The 16,726-nt window shown below is 48.6% G+C and overlaps 1 protein-coding gene and 1 pseudogene across 1 annotated transcript; both read left to right on the forward strand.

The window, feature by feature from the left end:
• Window positions 1–2,290: 2,290 nt before the first annotated feature.
• LOC107978948 lies at window positions 2,291–3,462 on the forward strand (annotated as a pseudogene).
• Window positions 3,463–4,046: 584 nt separating this feature from the next.
• Window positions 4,047–15,933, forward strand: Txndc15 (thioredoxin domain containing 15). The gene is made up of 5 exons (XM_027409762.2): window positions 4,047–4,191; window positions 7,701–8,182; window positions 10,715–10,878; window positions 14,163–14,293; window positions 15,310–15,933. The coding sequence occupies exons 1-5, from the start codon at window positions 4,125–4,127 to the stop codon at window positions 15,504–15,506; spliced, it is 1,041 nt and encodes a 346-aa protein (XP_027265563.1). The 5' UTR covers window positions 4,047–4,124; the 3' UTR covers window positions 15,507–15,933.
• The last annotated feature ends 793 nt before the right edge of the window (window positions 15,934–16,726 follow it).

Consider the following 16,726-nt stretch of genomic DNA (forward strand, 5'->3'; position numbering starts at 1 on the left):
GGAATGTTATATCGAGGCTAGAGAGGTGGCTCAGAAGTTAAGAGCACTTGCTGCTCTTGCTGAGACTCAAGGTGCAATCAATTCCCAGCCCCCACATCAGGCAGCTCACAACTGCTTGTAACTCCAGTTCCAGAGGACCTGTTGCCCTTTACAGCCTCCTCAGACATCAGACACACTTGTGGTAAGCATGCATGCATACATGCAGGCAAAACATTGACACCAAATAAAAATAAGTCTTTTAAAAAAGAGGCAGGGCATGGTGATATAAGCCTTTAATCCCACTGGACGCAGAGGCAAAGGCAGGTTGTGAGTTCATAAGCCAAACTGGCCAGCATAGTGAATTCCAGGGCTACATAGTGGTGTTGGTTGTTTTTTTACCCTCCTTGCTTTTTGCTCTTTGACTCTTCTGGGGGCCCACCACCAAACTACCAAATAAATATACACATGGAGGCTTGTTATTACTTACAAATGTCTGGTCTTAGCTTGGCTTATTTCTAGCCAGCTTTTCTTTCTTTCTTTTTTTTTTTTTTTTTTCGAGGCAGCATTTCTCTGTGGCTTTGGAGGCTGTCCTGGCACTCGCTCTTGTAGACCAGGCTGGTCTCGAACTCACAGAGATCCTCCTGTCTCTGCCTCCCAAGTGCTGGGATTAAAGGCTTGTGCCACCAATGCCTGGCTTAGCCAGCTTTTCTTAATTTATATTATCTCTTCTACCTTTGCCTCTGGGCTTTTGCCTTTCTCTGTTTTTGTATTTCTTTTCTTTCCTTCCTATTCTGTGTCTGGATGTGTGGCTGGGTGGCTGGCCCCTTCTTTTCTAGCTCCTTGATCTTCTCTTTCTCCCAGATTTCTCCTTCTATTTATTCTCTCTGCCTCCAACCCTGTCTAGTTATTGGCCATTCAGATCTTTATTAGACCAATCAGGTGTTTTAGGCAGGTAAAGTAACACAGCTTCACAGAGTTAAACAAATGTGACATAAAAGAATACAACACATCTTTGCATCTTTAAAACAAGTGTTCCACAGCATAAACAAATGTAACATAACTTTAATATTCTACAACAACAGAGTGAGATCCTATCCTATCTCAAAAACAGTTATATAATGTACTGACTTAATATTATTGTATGCCAGTCGTTGGTGGTGCACATCTTTAATCCCAGCACTCGGGAGGCAGAGGTAGGTGGATCTCTGTGAGTTGGAGACCAACTTGGTCTACAAGAGCCAAGACAGCCTCCAAAGCTACACAGAGAAACCCTGTCTCAAAAAACCAAAAAAAAAAAAAAAAAGGCAAAACCAAAATAAGACAGGTAGTGTTGGTGCACACTTTTAATCCCAGCATTTGGGAGGCAGGGGCAGGCAGATCTCAGTGAGTTCGAGGCCAGCCTGGTCTACAGAGCTAGCTCCAGTACAGAGAAACCCTGTCTTGGAAAAAAAAAAAAGACAAACCAAAACATTTATTTTTCATGCTTATGGGTTTTGCCTGCATGTGTGTATGTATGTGTGCACCATGTTAGTGCCTGGTACCGATGGAGGCCAGCAGCAAGCAGCACTGCATCTCTGGAGTTGGAGTTATAGGTGGTTGTGAGCTGCCATGTGGGTGTTGGGAATCCAACCTGGGTCCTGTGCTCTTATCGAGTGAGCCATTCCTCCAGGTTCCGGCTCCATGATTTAATGCCCAAGGCTTGTAGCTCTTAAGTCCTCAGGTCAGAGGTTTATTGCTTTTGGTTTTGAGTGATAAGTAGCCAGCACCCAGCTAAGTAATAAGCTTTTTAACTCACAGTGCCAAGACCTTTAGCTAGTTACCTTTGGCCTTTTGCAAGAGCAGCTCTTAACCTCGAAGTGATCTTTCCCTTTTCCCTCTTCTCTCCTCCCCTCCTCTCCCTCCCTCTCACTTTTGACATAGGGTCTCACTCTGTAGCCTAGAATGGTCTGGAATTCATGACGTAGCCTTGACTGGTTTGGAACCTACAGTAATTCTCCTGCCTCCCAGGTTTCCTAGTGCTGGGATTTTAGGTGGGGAACCACCACACCTGGGTAGGCCTTGGTGCTGAAGCTGCTTCTGAAGAGGTCTTCCATTGTTCTTTAGTTTAAATCTCAGCATGCTACATTGTCATACTCTTAGTATTGTCTTCTGAGCCCCAGTGTTAAAGCCAACTAACCAGTTAGACCTTACTTGGTAGGTGTAGTAAATTACAGGATGGGCTCCTCGAGTGCGGAGCAGCAGCCCAGAAACCCGGAGTGGCGGAGCCCCCGCCCGCAGTGGCCACCGCCTGGACGCCGGGGAGCCTCAGGATTCTACATCTAAAGAAGACAGAATCTTGTGCCTGCCTTCCTGCCCAAGCCTCTTGCTGATGCTTTTAGTGGCTTCGGGTCTGAGACTCCAACTTTCACTGCACGGCTAAGGGTCTCTAGGATTCCCACATTTCTAGAGCCATCCAGCTGAGTGAACCCAAGGCTTATTACACCTGAGAACGAGGACTGGGTGATTAGCAACAAAACAAGAGCCCTCTGGGGCCTCTGGCAGAGGCCTGAAGCTGGAACCATCAGGGAATATGAGTGAATTTTGGCACAAACTGGGCTGCTGCGTGGTAGAGAAGCCTCAGCCGAAGAAGAGGTGAAGACGGATCGACCGCACCATGATCGGGAAACCAATGAATTTTGTTCACTTGCCTCCCATCGGCTCTGGAGAGATGGGGGCTGGAGATGGACTTGCCATGGCAGGTGCAGTTCAGGAGCAGATGAGATCCAAGGAAAACCGAGACAGACCATGGAGCGATTCTCGGGCTTTGTAGCTCCCACGGGACTGGTTCTGCAGTCTTGAAGTTCCCGTTCCATGTCCAGCCCAGAAGAAATGCCACCCTCACCAGATCCCTTCTACAACCAGTGACCCAAGAGCCCCTCTCCTCGACCTAACAAGGCATGCCTCAAAAGGCATGGGGTCTGGACTCCCTCTACTCCCTCTGGCCTCTGCCCCTCCTGGAGATGGGGTCAAGGCAGCAGGACTGACCAAGTGACTACTGGTGGGGCCAGAGGAGCTCAGCTGCAGCCCTGGGCACCCAGATCTGAGCTGGGGGTTCTCTGGGAACCTGGAGTGAGTTCCCTGCTCCTGAATGAAGGTCGGGTGCCACCTGTTTAAACTTCTTGCCTTTACTCTTTAAATGAAGCAGGTAGGTGAGGGGGTCGAAGGTGCCTCCCTGCCCTCCCGTCCTTTTGGAAGAGCAACGCAGAGGTCAAGGGGCAGGGTTAGCACTGCCCAGTCCGCGCTGGATCTCAGACCTTAAGCTCACAGCCCTCCCTCCCTTCATGACTCTGCCGGCACCAGGGTCTTGCTCCAGTTAGGCTTCTAATCCCATGCTTCAGTAGTGTTAATAGCGTCCCAGAAAAAGTTTAATTAAAAAAAAAATTACAGGGGGCTGGAGAGATGGCTCAGCGGTGAAGAGCAGTGACTGTTCTTTCAGAGGTCCAGAGTTTAATTCCCGGCAACCACATGGTGGCTCACAACCACCTTGAATGAGATTTACTGCCTTCTGTTGGCATGCAGGCAGACAGCTGTATACATAATAAATAAATAAAATCCTTAAAAAAAAAAGACTAACATGCTAAAAAAAATACAGGATGCTCCGTTACAAGACGCATATATCTAAAAACTTAGCAGTTATGTGAAATTCAGACTTAACTGGATTCATCCTCTGGCAACACAAACTAGTGCAGCGTGGTGAGATAATAGATCAGACTGTCTGCGGCCTCCCAAGGTTCTGCCTTCCTCCCCTGAGCACCTACAAGATTCTGAGCCCTTTTGTCTCTGGAAATGAAGGGCGTTAACCCAGCAGGCAGGTGCAGTGTGGGCTGCAAGCAGCCGGGAGAGGATGCGGGTGGGGATAACGTCTGCTTTGACCTCGAAAACGCCCAACACAGGTTGCACACGATTGGCCAGAAGCCGACCGCCCGACTCCAAGATGGAGTCCGCAGCGGCCGCCAGGAGTCAAGATGGCGCCGCGCAGCCACGCCTGCGCTCTCAGGCCGCCCGCCGCCCCCCGCCCGCCCCGCCCCGCCTCGCCGGCGTCGGGGGCGCGCCTCCCGTTGCGGTGCGCCGGTTGTCCTCCGCCGCGGTGGCTGTCGCCGCGCGCCATGCGTCTCTTCTGCTGGTGGCAAGTGGTGCTGTGGGCGCTGGGCCTTCCGGCCCGCGGCCTGGAGGGTGAGTGGGGCGGCTGGAGGGCCGGGCGGAGCGGCTGCGCGGGGGACGCGGCTCCAGGCTCGCCCTCCCGCCGCCCGCGGCCGGCCGTGCGGGGCCGAGGCTGAGCCTGCTCAGCCCCCCAGCACGCCTGGCAGGAGGGAGTGTTGGGCGCTTGCCGAGCCTTTTGTGTTATCTTGTTTTTCGGTTTTTCCAGGCAGGGTTCCTCTGTGTAGCCCTGGCTATCCTGGCACTCGCTCTGGAGACCAGGCTGGCCTCGAACTCACAGAGATCCACCTGCCTCTGCCTCCCCAGTGCTGGGATTAAAGGCGTGCGCCACCAACGCACTGCCGAGCCTTTTGTGTTGAGCACTTTGTTATGGACCTCGTCATAACAAATACTCTGATGGTGGCCTCAGGAGGATCCCACATCCCTGCCCGCTGCTCCACTTCGTGGTGTCAGTCAGTCTGTCTGTCTGTCTGTCCTTCCACCGGCGCCTGGAGGCAGCTTCTGTTAGCACCGTCGTCTCCCATGCTGGCCATACCGAGGCTCAGAGGGGTAAACAGTTTGTCAGTTCGCACTCGCTGGTGAACGCCAGAGCCTCAAGTCCCTCTGACTGCCCACGCTGCAGTCTGTCCTGCTGCACCACTCTTTGAAGATGGCCACTCTTGCTTAGTACGAAGGAAAGACCAGAAAACTTAACAGCAGATTCCTGGGGTCCATGTACATAGGACCCCCTAAGTGAGGGTGGGAAGCCACTGTGTGGGACTAGAGTGGGAAGCAGAGAGAAAGAAGCTCCAGTTCGTAACAGAAAAAAGGGTTTTCCTAACCTGGGGATGTCCTGCAAGGAGACAGTGCTGAGCTCAGAGAAGGGTGACGCCTACTAACACAAGTTATTATTATTTCGTGTTTTTGAGACAGGACTTGGTGTAACCCTGGCTGGCTTTGAATTCCCGATCCTCCCACCCTCACTCCCCAAGTCTTGTGGTTACAAGCATAAGCCACCACGCCAAGCATTCTTTGTTGCTGCTGTTGTTTGCTTTGAGACAGCCCAGACTGGCCCCAGATTGGTGATCTTGCCTGCTCAGTGCTGGGATTAAAGACCTCATGGTTCCCACTTGATTCAGAACCTGTAAATCTGGAGTCAGTGTTATACAGCCAGAGTTGAGGGTCAAGGTGTAAGCTCGAGTCTGCCAGGTCTCCCAGGCAGAATTGTGTATTCTCATCCCATGTAAACACTGGCCTGGAAAGTGAGGAAGGTGTGTGGGCTAATGGGCTCTCCTGACTTTGGAAGGCTAAAGGGGTAAGAGTGTTGGTCCTCCTGACTCACTCCCCCAGGGCCTGTTACAGGCCTGCTCTGTCCTATCCAGAAAGCAGCAATGCTGCTTTGCTCTCTTCTGCCTATGCTAGCTGTCTTAAGGTTCTAGACTGTTTCTGCTGCAGCAGCTGTGAGATATGTAAGTGGTACCTAGCTTTTCCCCTACCATCCTGATCTGGGAGTTCTTTAATATCGCTTTAAAGGCCAGTGTGGCAGCACGGGCATGTGATCCCAACACTGCATAGGTGGAGGCAGCGTCAAGAGTTCAAAGCCAGCCTCTGCTACACAAGACCCTGTAACAAACAAGTAAAGGAAACAAAACAATATTACTTTTAGTTTCCCTATATTCAGTGAACACATTGACAGCCTCCCTCTGAATTCTCAGGTTTTCCAGGGTTGGTAGTCATCATGAGCTCATTACAAAATACAGGATACTTTCGTGCATTCATGCAGACGCCGAGGATAGCCCCAGCTGACCAGGGCACTGGTTATGTGGATAGGATATAAGCAGAGGGTAAAGGAACCACCCCAGTTGGTTCCTTCTCAGGGTGGCTGAAAATGCAAAGCCTCCCCCTCCCCCCAGCAGATCATGGGTTAGCGACTGGGACTGCCAGGTGCCTAGGAGTGGGAGTGAACACCTGCTTTTGAGATCCAAGATCCTATGCTAATCTTTACCGGGCAGTCAAATATCAGATTGTTACTTTGTAACTTGTTTTCTTTTGGGGGCTGTCATACAATGTAGCCCATCCTACTTTGAAGTAAGGGAAATCCCCCTGCCTCAGATTCCCTAATACCGGATTACAGGTATGAATCGTGTATCCAGCCCACTATCAGAGTCTTCCTCACATCATATGCTTGTACGGCCAGGCACCGGTGTGCAGGGAAGGGTTAGCCGAAGTAGAGAGCCCGCCTTCCTATGTGGAGGGCAAGGCAGGCATCAAATGAATACAAATTATTAAGTGAATTATAAGGGTGCAAAATCCATCAAGGAAAGTTCCATTATTGGGTGCCACCTGGGGGCTTCTTACCCTGGTCTAAAGGCTAGGACAGATGTTGTAGGGAAGTGGATTGCCTTCATCTGAAGGACACTGGATTCACCTGAGGTGAAGAGGTAAGGTAGAGGGCTTTTTATGAAATGATTCATTCAGTTTTTTACTTTATGTGCATCCGTGCGAGGGTGTCAGATCCCCTGGAACTTGACTTGTAGATGGCTGTGAGCTGCCATGTGGGTACTGGGAATTGAACCCAGGTCCTCTGGAAGAACAGTCAGTGCTCTTAACCACTGAGCCATCTCTCCAGCTCCTGATAGACGACTTTGTTAGCCGAGAAACCATCCTTAGGAATGGTCCAAGGCAGGTGAGGGACAGTGAGTATCAGGGACCAGACAGTATGGAGTATAAATCACACAGGGCAGGGGAAGTCACTGAAAGGGAGTCACTGGGGAGAAGCAAGAACAGGTTCGCCCAACTTCTAGTTCCACTTGGGCTGCAATGAGGATTGCCTTTAGGAAGTTCAGGTTTGCTGCCCCCTCAGCCACAGCCTGTTCTGCCTTTCCTCATTGGCCATCCTTGCACAGAAGGCAGAGAGCCTCCTGAGAGAAGCTGAAAGGTGGGAGGCGTGAACTCTGGGTGGTGCCGGGGCTCAGCACTGCCCAATACCTCCCTGTCCCCATCGTCATTTATTCCCTCAGCAATGTACTTTGAACCAGTGAGACAGTAATTGTCATCTTATGCATGGCTCAAGCAGCAGTCAGTTTGTCAGGTTAAAGAAGAAATTCCCCCTCCCCTCCTTTGGCAGGGGCTCCCTGCGTAGCCCTGGCTGGCCTGGAACTCAGACATCTGCTTGCCTCTGCCTCTCAAGTAACTGGGCTCAGAGATGTGAGCCAACAACCATTATTATTTTCTGAGTGTGTCTTTTATCTTTTCCTAGCTGGTGGTCTTCACTGGAGGCTTTTTATTTGTTTGTTTATTTAATTGTACTTCATGTGGAGCTCACAGGTTTCCGGTGTGTTCCGTGTTTATCTTTTTACTTGGCATCTATCACTACAGCAACCCAGACTATGGTCTCCATAGCTGGAGGAGGTGGGTGGCTCCCTGATAGGAAAATGGGAACTTTTCTCTCCATCGGGGTAGGTCTCACTTTGGAAGATAACTGTCTAAGTCTTGGGGTTCGTTTGCTTTCGAGTCCGATATGACAATATGCTGCCCCGCTTTAGTTGCAGAGGAGAGTGGCCGTGTGTGGCGGGAGGAGCAGCCTGACCCCGCTCTCCAGGTTGGGGCCCTGTACTTGGACGAGGAGGAGGCTGTGCAGGGCCATCCTGGACAGGAGAGGGCGGTGGAGCCGGCCGAGGCCTCTCTGGGGCCGGGCACTCGTGGAGATCCCGTGCTGGTGCTGTCGGTGATTCCGGGGGCAGCTGAGGACCAACGGAGCGCCGAGGCCCGAGACGGCACCTGCAGCACACTGGGAGAGGAAGACCCGAGCTGCAGCCAGGAGAGCCTCTTCGCGCTGCACCGTGTGGGTGGCTTCCCGGAGCGGGAAGAGGAGTACTACGCCGAGCCTGGAGCGGCGGAGGCCGAGCCGGTCGCCACCGAGGATGCCAACAGCACCGACAGTCTCAAGTCCCCCAAGGTGAACTGTGAGGAGAGGAATGTGACCGGGCTGGAGAATTTCACCCTGAAGATTTTAAACATGTCCCAGGTAGGAAGCCTGCATTAATAATGCCTGTCTGTCTGTCTATCTCTGTCACTTTGTCTCTCCAAGCTTAAACCTTATGATTTAAACCTTATAATCGGCTTTCAGGTGGACATTGCCCAGGCTGGTCTCCAGCACCTGGGCCCAGGTGGGTGTGACTTGAGGGTGCTGCCACCGTCAGCCTCATTTCTGTCCACTGTAAGTGAGGATGATGTTGAATGACTGCCCCAGTGCAAGTGATTTGCACACACACTGGATGGCTCACAAGAGAGAAGTCTGCTCTTCCCGAGGGTTCAGATTCAAGTTCCCAGCACACAATCACATGGACTCCAGCTCCGGGGGTGCAGTGCCCCCTTCTGGCTTCCTCAAGCACCGGCATGCAGGTGCACACACCTACACTCAGATATACACACGATTAAAACATAATAAAAATAAATCTTTTCATAAGAAAAGAAAATCGGGATGACTAAAACTACAGTTGACTGTTTCTGCTGGGAAATGTGTCAGTGAGTCTAATGTTAGTTCTGCAGTGAGTGGCGCCATTGTCCCAAACCCCACCACGTTTCCAGTTACTTCCATGAACGATGATTCCCCAGGGGTATTCTGGAAGAATGGCAGACAGTTACAGTCAACAGTTAAGAAGCAAGAGGAGCAGGATACAGTCAGCTCTGGGAGCCATGGTGGCTCATGTCATAGAGGGCGTGGCATATTTAAGTCATGAAGTTTCTCCAGGGCCTGGGGTCAGCCTGGCTCACATTTCCTTCAGAGTGCCTCCTAAATACTCTTGCCAGGCCATGTGATGCCACTCATGGTCACACATGACCAAGCCAGTCTGGTGGCAGGAGCAATGCTCCCTTGAATTGCACTAACCTTTGGCCGTACACATTGATCTTAGCTCTGCCAAGATGACAGTTGGAAATTGTTTGATGTGTTATCTTTTTCTTACTGAAACAAAATACCTGAGGCCATCAACTTAAAAAGAAAGACAGCTTCTTTGGGCTCACAGTTTTGGAGCTCTCACTTGGCTCTGTTGTTTGGGGGCCTGAGGTAAGGCAGCCTGCCATGATGGAAAAATACCTCACCTCCTGAGGATGGCCCAGTAAAAAGAGAATGAAGAGGTCAAGTTTGGAGTCAGTCTGGTCTACAGAGTGAGTTCCAAGTTAGCCAGAGCTACATAACGAGACCCTGTGAATGAAACGAAACAAAAAGATCAAGGTCCAGCAATCCCCTTCAAAGGCAATAAATACTCCAGGGCTGGAGAGAGGCTCAGAGGTTAGGAGCACTGGCTGCACTTGCAGAGGACCTGGGTTCCATTCCCGGCACCCACACGGGAGCTCACCATCATCTGTAGCTCTGGTTCCAGAGGATCTGATGCCCACTTCTGACCACCACAGGCACCAGACACAGACAAGCAGCAGAAGACTCAGAAACAACAACAAAGACAAGCTCCAGTGACCTCTGACCTCCCACTGGAGCGTCCTTTCTGATGTTGGAACTATCTTCCGATACGCACAGGCTGAGGAGTAAGCCTCCAACAAGAGTGTTTGCTGCTTTTCTAGAGGACTGAATTCGGTTCCAAACACTCATGTTGGGCATCTCACAATGACCTGTAATTTCAGCTCAGGGGATCTGATGCCTTCTTCTGGTTTCCATAGCTTCTGCATGCTCACATACATACATCACACACAAACACATAAGTAAAAATAAAGTAATTTTTTTTTTTTTTTTTTTTTTTTTTTGAGACAGGGTTTCTTTCTGTAACAGTCCTAGGTGTCCTGAAATTTACTCGGTATACCAGGCTGGCCTCGAATTCACAGAGATCCTCCTGCCTCTGCCTCCCAAGTGCTGGGATTAAAGAAGTGCACCACCACCGCCTGGCTAAATAAATCTTAAAAGAGCCAAAGCATGGTGTTTGTGATGTACAGTTCTGTGGCCTGGCCCGTGGTCTCTATATGCTGTGAGTACTTAGTATTTGAGTTCACTAGTTAAGAAAATGCTAGAGTAGCTTCAGGAGAGCATAGAGATAAGTGTGCTTTTCTGCTAATTCATGTGTGCTCTGGTTCCAACTCCTGACAGTGTTTAAGGGGTCGGTCTCCGTCCTCTCTGCCCACGCACTGTTCACTGATTGGAGGCAGCAGGGCATCCTTCCTGGGTACACTTTCATAAACATGTACATGTTCACTTTTTGTTTTGTTTTTTTCGAGACAGTGTTTCCCTGTATTTCTCTGTGAAGCTTTGGAGCCTGTCCTGGAACTCTTTCTGTAGACCAGGTTGGCCTCGAACTCACAGAAATCCACCTGCTTTTGCCTCCTGAGTGCTGGGATTAAAGGCATGCGTCACCACCACCCAGCAACATGTATACTTTTTTTTTTTTTTTTTTTTTTTGCAGTCTCTCTCTATATATCCCTGACTGCCCTGGAACTTGCTGTGTAGACCAGGCTGTCCTTTAACCGAAAGAGTTTCTTCTTCCTCCCCACTTGCCTAGGCCACACAGGCACATTTAATGCTGACTTTTAACTATTGTCTCTTTCTCTACAGGACCTTATGGATTTTCTAAACCCAAATGGTAGTGACTGTACGCTGGTCCTCTTCTACACCCCGTGGTGCCGATTTTCTGCTAGCCTGGCCCCTCATTTTAACTCTCTGCCTCGGGCATTTCCAACTCTTGGCTTTTTGGCGTTGGATGCCTCTCAGCACAGCAGGTATCTTTGGTGTGGGTGCTTGTCCTTTCAGCTGATGGCTGTAGTCACATGAGGCCTTTGTTGGTTAAGCTACAAGTAGGGAGCTGGGCAGTGGTGGCACACGCCTTTAATCCCAGCACTCAGGAGGCAGAAGCAGACAGATCTCAATGAGTTGGAGGCCATCCTGGTTTTCAGAGTGAGTTCCAGGACAGCCAGGACTGTGACACAGAAAGCCTGTCTCAAAACAAAACAAAAGCTACAAGTAGGGAAGGTCCACAGGGCTTTGAAAAGGATGGAAGAGAAAGGCAAGTGTGAGGGCTGCTGGTTGTCAGTTTCTAGAAGTCCTTAATGAAATAGGCCTGTTCTGTGTGGGCAAGTGGTGCCACAGTGGGGTATCTCTTTGTGACAGTAGCCTGCAGTACAGTTTCCCAGCCCTGTGCTCTGCCGTGTCCATGCGTTTTGTTTGTTTATTTTTTTTAATTGTTATCTTCTTTTTAAAGTGCCCTTATTTATTTTTAACTTATGTGTATGGGTGTTTTGGCTGCATATATGGCTGTGTGCTGCATGCCAGTGGAGGCCAGGAGAGGCTGCTGGATACCAGGGAGCTGGAGTTATGTGAGCCACGATGAGGTCCCTCTGAAGGATCAGCCTGTGCTCTTAACCACTGAGCCATCTCTATGCCCCCTTCTTAATCTTAAAAAACTGATCTGTCTTTGTGCATATGCCCATGTATGTGGGTGCCTGAAGGAGCTAGTAAAGGGTGTCAGGCTCCCCAGAGAGACAGAGACAGAGAGAGAGAGAGAGAGAGAGAGACAGGGCACTGGACATGGGGGTGTTGAGTCCCCCGAGAGAGAGAGAGAGAGAGAGAGAGAGAGAGAGAGAGAGAGAGAGAGAGAGAGAGTTATAGGAGGTGGTGAGCACTGGCCCTGGGAACGAAGCTCTGGTTCTCTTCCAGAGCGATATGCACACTTCACTGAGCCAACCCTCCAGCCCTCTTGTTATCTTCTCCTTTCTTTTCCTGTCTTTTCTCTCTTTATACTTATTTACAGTTACTTTTCTTTTTTCCTTTTCTAAGATAGAGCCTCACTCTGTAACCCAGACTGGCCCTGAATTCTCAGTAGTCCTCATGTCTCAGCCTCCCGAGTGCCGAGATTACAGGTGTGAGCCACCACACTTATGTCGCATGCATGTTACAAACTATGCATTAATATATTATTATAATTATGCACTTAATATATTAACAAGTGGATGTATTCCTTTATAATGACATTATCCATGTTTATATTTATTTTCTATTGTTCTCAGGGCTTTTTGATGTCTTTTTTCTTGGGCATAGCAGTGGGTTTAACTGTTACTCAAGCAGCAATGACAGGTACCATTGTAGGCTGCTCATCACCATGCCTGGCTTGTCTTTGAATTTTATTTATTTATCTATCTATTTAATGTGTGTGTTCTTACTGTTTGTGGAGAAATAAATTGTCCCTCAAATTAGTAATTACCATTTTTTTAAAGACTTATTTTATTTGTTTGCTTTTAAGATTTATTTATTATATATAGTGTTCTGCCTGCATTTTTGCCTGTAGGCCAGAAGAGAGCACCAGATCTCATTATAGATGGTTGTGAGCCACCGTGTGGTAGCTGGGAATTGAACTCAGTACTTCTGGAAGAGCAGCCAGTGCTCTCAACCTCTGAGCCATCTCTCCAGCCCAGTTTATTTTGTTTTTAAATTTATGGTGTGTTAGTCAGGTTTCATAAGAGGAACAGAACTGATGAATGAATATGTTTATATTAAACAGGGATTTACTAGAGAGGCTCACAGGCTGTGGTCCAGCTAGTCCAACAATGGCTGCCTCCCAGTGGAAAGGTCAAGAATCCAGTAGTTGTTTTATCCACAAGGCTGGATGCCTCAGCTGGTCTCCAGTCTCCATTGGAATCCCAAACAAAGAAGTAGGTTCTGATGTCAGTGGGATGCCTCCACAGCAGGAGGGATGAGCTTGCCAGCTAGCGTGAGGGCAAGCAGGCAAAAAAACTAAAACTTTCTTTTATGTAGGCCACTGCCAGAAGGTGTGGCCCAGATTTAGGGTGTGTCTTCTCAAATTACATGTATTTAGGGTGGATCTTCTTTTTTTTTTCTTTTTTCCTCTCAAGACAGGGTTTCTCTGTGGCTTTGGAGGCTGGTCTCAAACTCAAAGAGATCGCCTGCCTCTGCCTCCTGATGCTGGGATTAAAGGTGTGCGCCACCACCGCCTGGCTTTTAGGGTGGGTCTTCTTACTTCACATTACCCAATCAGGAAAATCCCTCACAGGTGTGTCCAGCTGCTTGGGTTTTAGTTGATTCCAGATGTGGTCAAGTTGACAACTGAGATTAGCCATTACATATGGAATGTGAGTGTCTGCATGTGTGTGGAGGCCGAAGAGAGTGTCAGGTCCCTGGGGCTGTGAGCTGCCCGTACAGGTCCTCTAGGAGAGCAGCGTGTGCTCTTAACCACTGTGCCATCTCTTTAGCCCTAACTTAGTGACACTTCTGACTGCTCCAGACAGCTGGCTACAGGGCCTGGCCTAAGGATAGCCATGCCGGTCAGGCTCAAAATCATACACTGGACTCGGGGACTTAGGTCTGCCGCTCTCTCCCTCTGCTCCCCCAAGGCTGCTGGCATCTGCCCTGCTGCCTTCTTTTGCCTCCACTGAGTACCTACCTCATGCCAATCATGGAGGACACTTGTTTTCATTACAGGGACTGAACGTGTTTGATTCATATACCAGTGTCCCAATGACAAAAGTGACATTGCTTATCCAACACTAATTGTTGAATTTAATTATAATGGCCTTTCCCAAAGGTCACACCACTGCCAGAACCTGGCCAGTCTGTGTGAAGCCAGCAGGCTTTTTCCAAGTCTCCCTTCCTGGATGTGAGCCTCCTGGTGTGCCGGTTGACTCATGGATTCCTTTGTACCAATTTTTCAAAGAATTACTTACTGTGTGCTGATCTTTTTTGAGGGAGGGATGGCCATTCCAAAGTTTGAATTTTTTTTTCTGTCAAAAAAATTGACACACTATGTTTTATCCATGAATTAGAATTTTCTGGTCTGAGCTGTTTTGACATTTGGAATTAAATAGTGGAATCATTAGGTCATGGCTAGAACCATGTTAGTAGCAATTGAATTGGATTTCAGAGTAGGAGTGCCCTAACCCTGACCCGTAAGGAAGTGCTGAGGGACAGACCAGAAGTCAAAAGTTGGCAGACTGGTCATATGAGAAAGCATGCTTTTGGGCTTTCTAACTTAACTGCCTTCTTTCTCTTGCAGTCTTTCTACCCGATTTGGCACTGTAGCTGTCCCTAACATTTTGTTATTTCAAGGAGCTAAGCCAATGGCAAGGTTCAATCACACTGATCGAACACTGGAGACTCTGAAGACCTTCATTTTCAACCAGACAGGTATGGAGAGAGGACATCCCGGGGAGCAGTGTGTGTGTGACTGTGTGTGTGTGTGAGTGTGAGACTCTGTGTGTGTGTGTGTGTGAGACTGTGTGAGACTGTGTGTGTGTGAGACTGTGTGAGAGAGAGAGACTGTGTGTGTGTGTGTGTGTGTGTGTGTGTGTGTGTGTGTGTGTGTGTTTGAGACTGTGTGTGTGTGTCTGTGTATGTGTGTTTCAAGACACGGTCTCTCTGTATAGACTGTGTGTGTGTGTGTGTGTGTGTGTGTGTGTTTGAGACTGTGTGTGTGTGTCTGTATATGTGTGTTTCAAGACACGGTCTCTCTGTATAGACTAAGTTGGCCTTGAACTCACAGAGTGTGTGTTATATCAGTAGTAGCATACGGTGTATCTTCTTTGGGTTATTGCTGATAACTGTTGTGATTGTGAGAATCAGCTGCATTGTTGGGCATGGTTAGTCTTTGTTTTTATTGTGTTGTATTCCATTTCTTTATTTAGTTTTTTGGGGTTGGGGTGGAGACAGGGTTTCTCTGTGTAGCCTTGGTTGTCCTGGCACTCACTCTGTAGACCAGGCTGGCCTTGAACTCACAGAGTTCCACCTGCCTCTGCCTCCCGAGTGCTAGGATTTAAGGTGAGCGCCACAAATTCTTTCAGTAACTTATTTAAATATAAGTAAACCTGTGGAAACATTTGTGAGTGGTCTTGCTTGTTGAGCTTTGGTCTTAGGAGAACAAAAGGCAGCTGTAATAGGACATTGAGTAGAAAAGCTCTGAGGACTCACAGAAATTCTGGAGATTTAGCTTTGAACTGCTGGAAGGATTCCTGATCCTTTGATGTGCTGGGAGGAAAGCAAGTAACAAATCACACTGGCACGAAGGTGAAGTCCTTCCAAGATCCGCTTGCTTGCAGGGCTGTTTACTTTAGGGTGGATTGTCATTTTGCATGCCACGCAGCATACTTAAGATAAGCCTTGGATGTGTTTTCTCTCTAATTTGAAACAATCGATTTGTCTCTCAGGTATAGAAGCCAGGAAAAATGTGGTGGTGACACCAGCTGACCAAATGGGCCCTCTCCCCAGCACACTGATAAAGACCGTGGATTGGCTGCTCGTATTTTCCTTATTCTTTTTAATTAGTTTTATTATGTATGCTACCATCCGGACTGAGAGCATTCGGTGGCTGATTCCAGGACAAGAGCAGGAGCATGCAGAGTAGAGACACAGCTAAAGGGGAGAAGAGGAGTCCCAGCCGCACTTAAGCTTCAGGGAGACAACGCCCGCAATGCCGACTTACAAGGAAGTCAGATTCAAGAATTGTGTTCTTGGCGAACTACTGAGGCTAAAGAGATGACATATAAATGTGTTTTCACGGTGACAGTTTGCAGATGCAAAAGTATTCTCTAGAGTTGACCATTCTTGTTTCTAATGCTTGAATACAATGAATTTCTCTTCTAATGTCATAAGCAGGAAAGTGACTAGCATGGGTGTGGGCCTCTGAGTGGCACCTGATGGAAAATAAAAGGTCACGTGCCCCTTGTTGTGATCTCTGCTTTATCTGAATTCAAAGAGGTTTCACTTGTTTCTAGGAATCGCAGACAGCAGGAAAAAATAAAAGTTCTAATTAAAACATGTTAATTCTGTGCTACAGCGTGAGCTTTAGTCTGTTGTGTATCCAATGTGTATGATTTGAACCTTAAAACTCTGAACACTGGCCAGGCGTTGGTGGCGCACGCCTTTAATCCCAGCACTCGGGAGGCAGAGGCAGGCAGATCTCTGTGAGTTGGAGACTGACCTGGTCTACAGAGCTAGTTCCAGGACAGCCTCCAAAGCCACAGGGAAACCCTGTCTTGAACCCCACCCCCCCACCAAAAAAAAACCCCAAACCAAAAAAACCCAAAAATATAAACTCTGAACACTGAGCCGGGTGGTGGTGGGCACACCTTTGATCCCAGCTTTGGGTGGCAGAGGCAGGTGGATCTCTGAGTTTGAGGTCTAAAAAGTGAGTTCCATAATGGCCAGGGCTACATAGAAACCCTGTCTTGAAAACCCAAACAAACAAACCTCTGAACACTGAGCTGGATTGAGGTTCATAAAAAACACGGTTCTTGCCTGAAGGTTGAGTCTCGTTTGGGACACATTTAGAAGAGTGTAGCATGGGCTGCTGAGATGGCTTAGCGTGTGAAGGTGCTTGCCACCAAGTGCCAAGACCTGAGTTCAATCCCTGTGTTCTACCTCCACATGTTCACACAGCATGCCACCCTTCATACACTTGAAAAATGATAAATTTTTATAGAGGCAACATATAATTTGCACAAACCTCTATATTATTATTATTATCATCATCATCATTATTGGTTTTTAGAGGCAGGGCTTCTCTGTGTAGCCCTGGCTGTCCTGGAACTTGTGCTGTAGAGTAGGCTGGCCTCGAACTCCAAG

Source organism: Cricetulus griseus, chromosome 3 (genome assembly GCF_003668045.3).
Source record: "Cricetulus griseus strain 17A/GY chromosome 3, alternate assembly CriGri-PICRH-1.0, whole genome shotgun sequence".
NCBI lineage: Eukaryota > Metazoa > Chordata > Mammalia > Rodentia > Cricetidae > Cricetulus > Cricetulus griseus.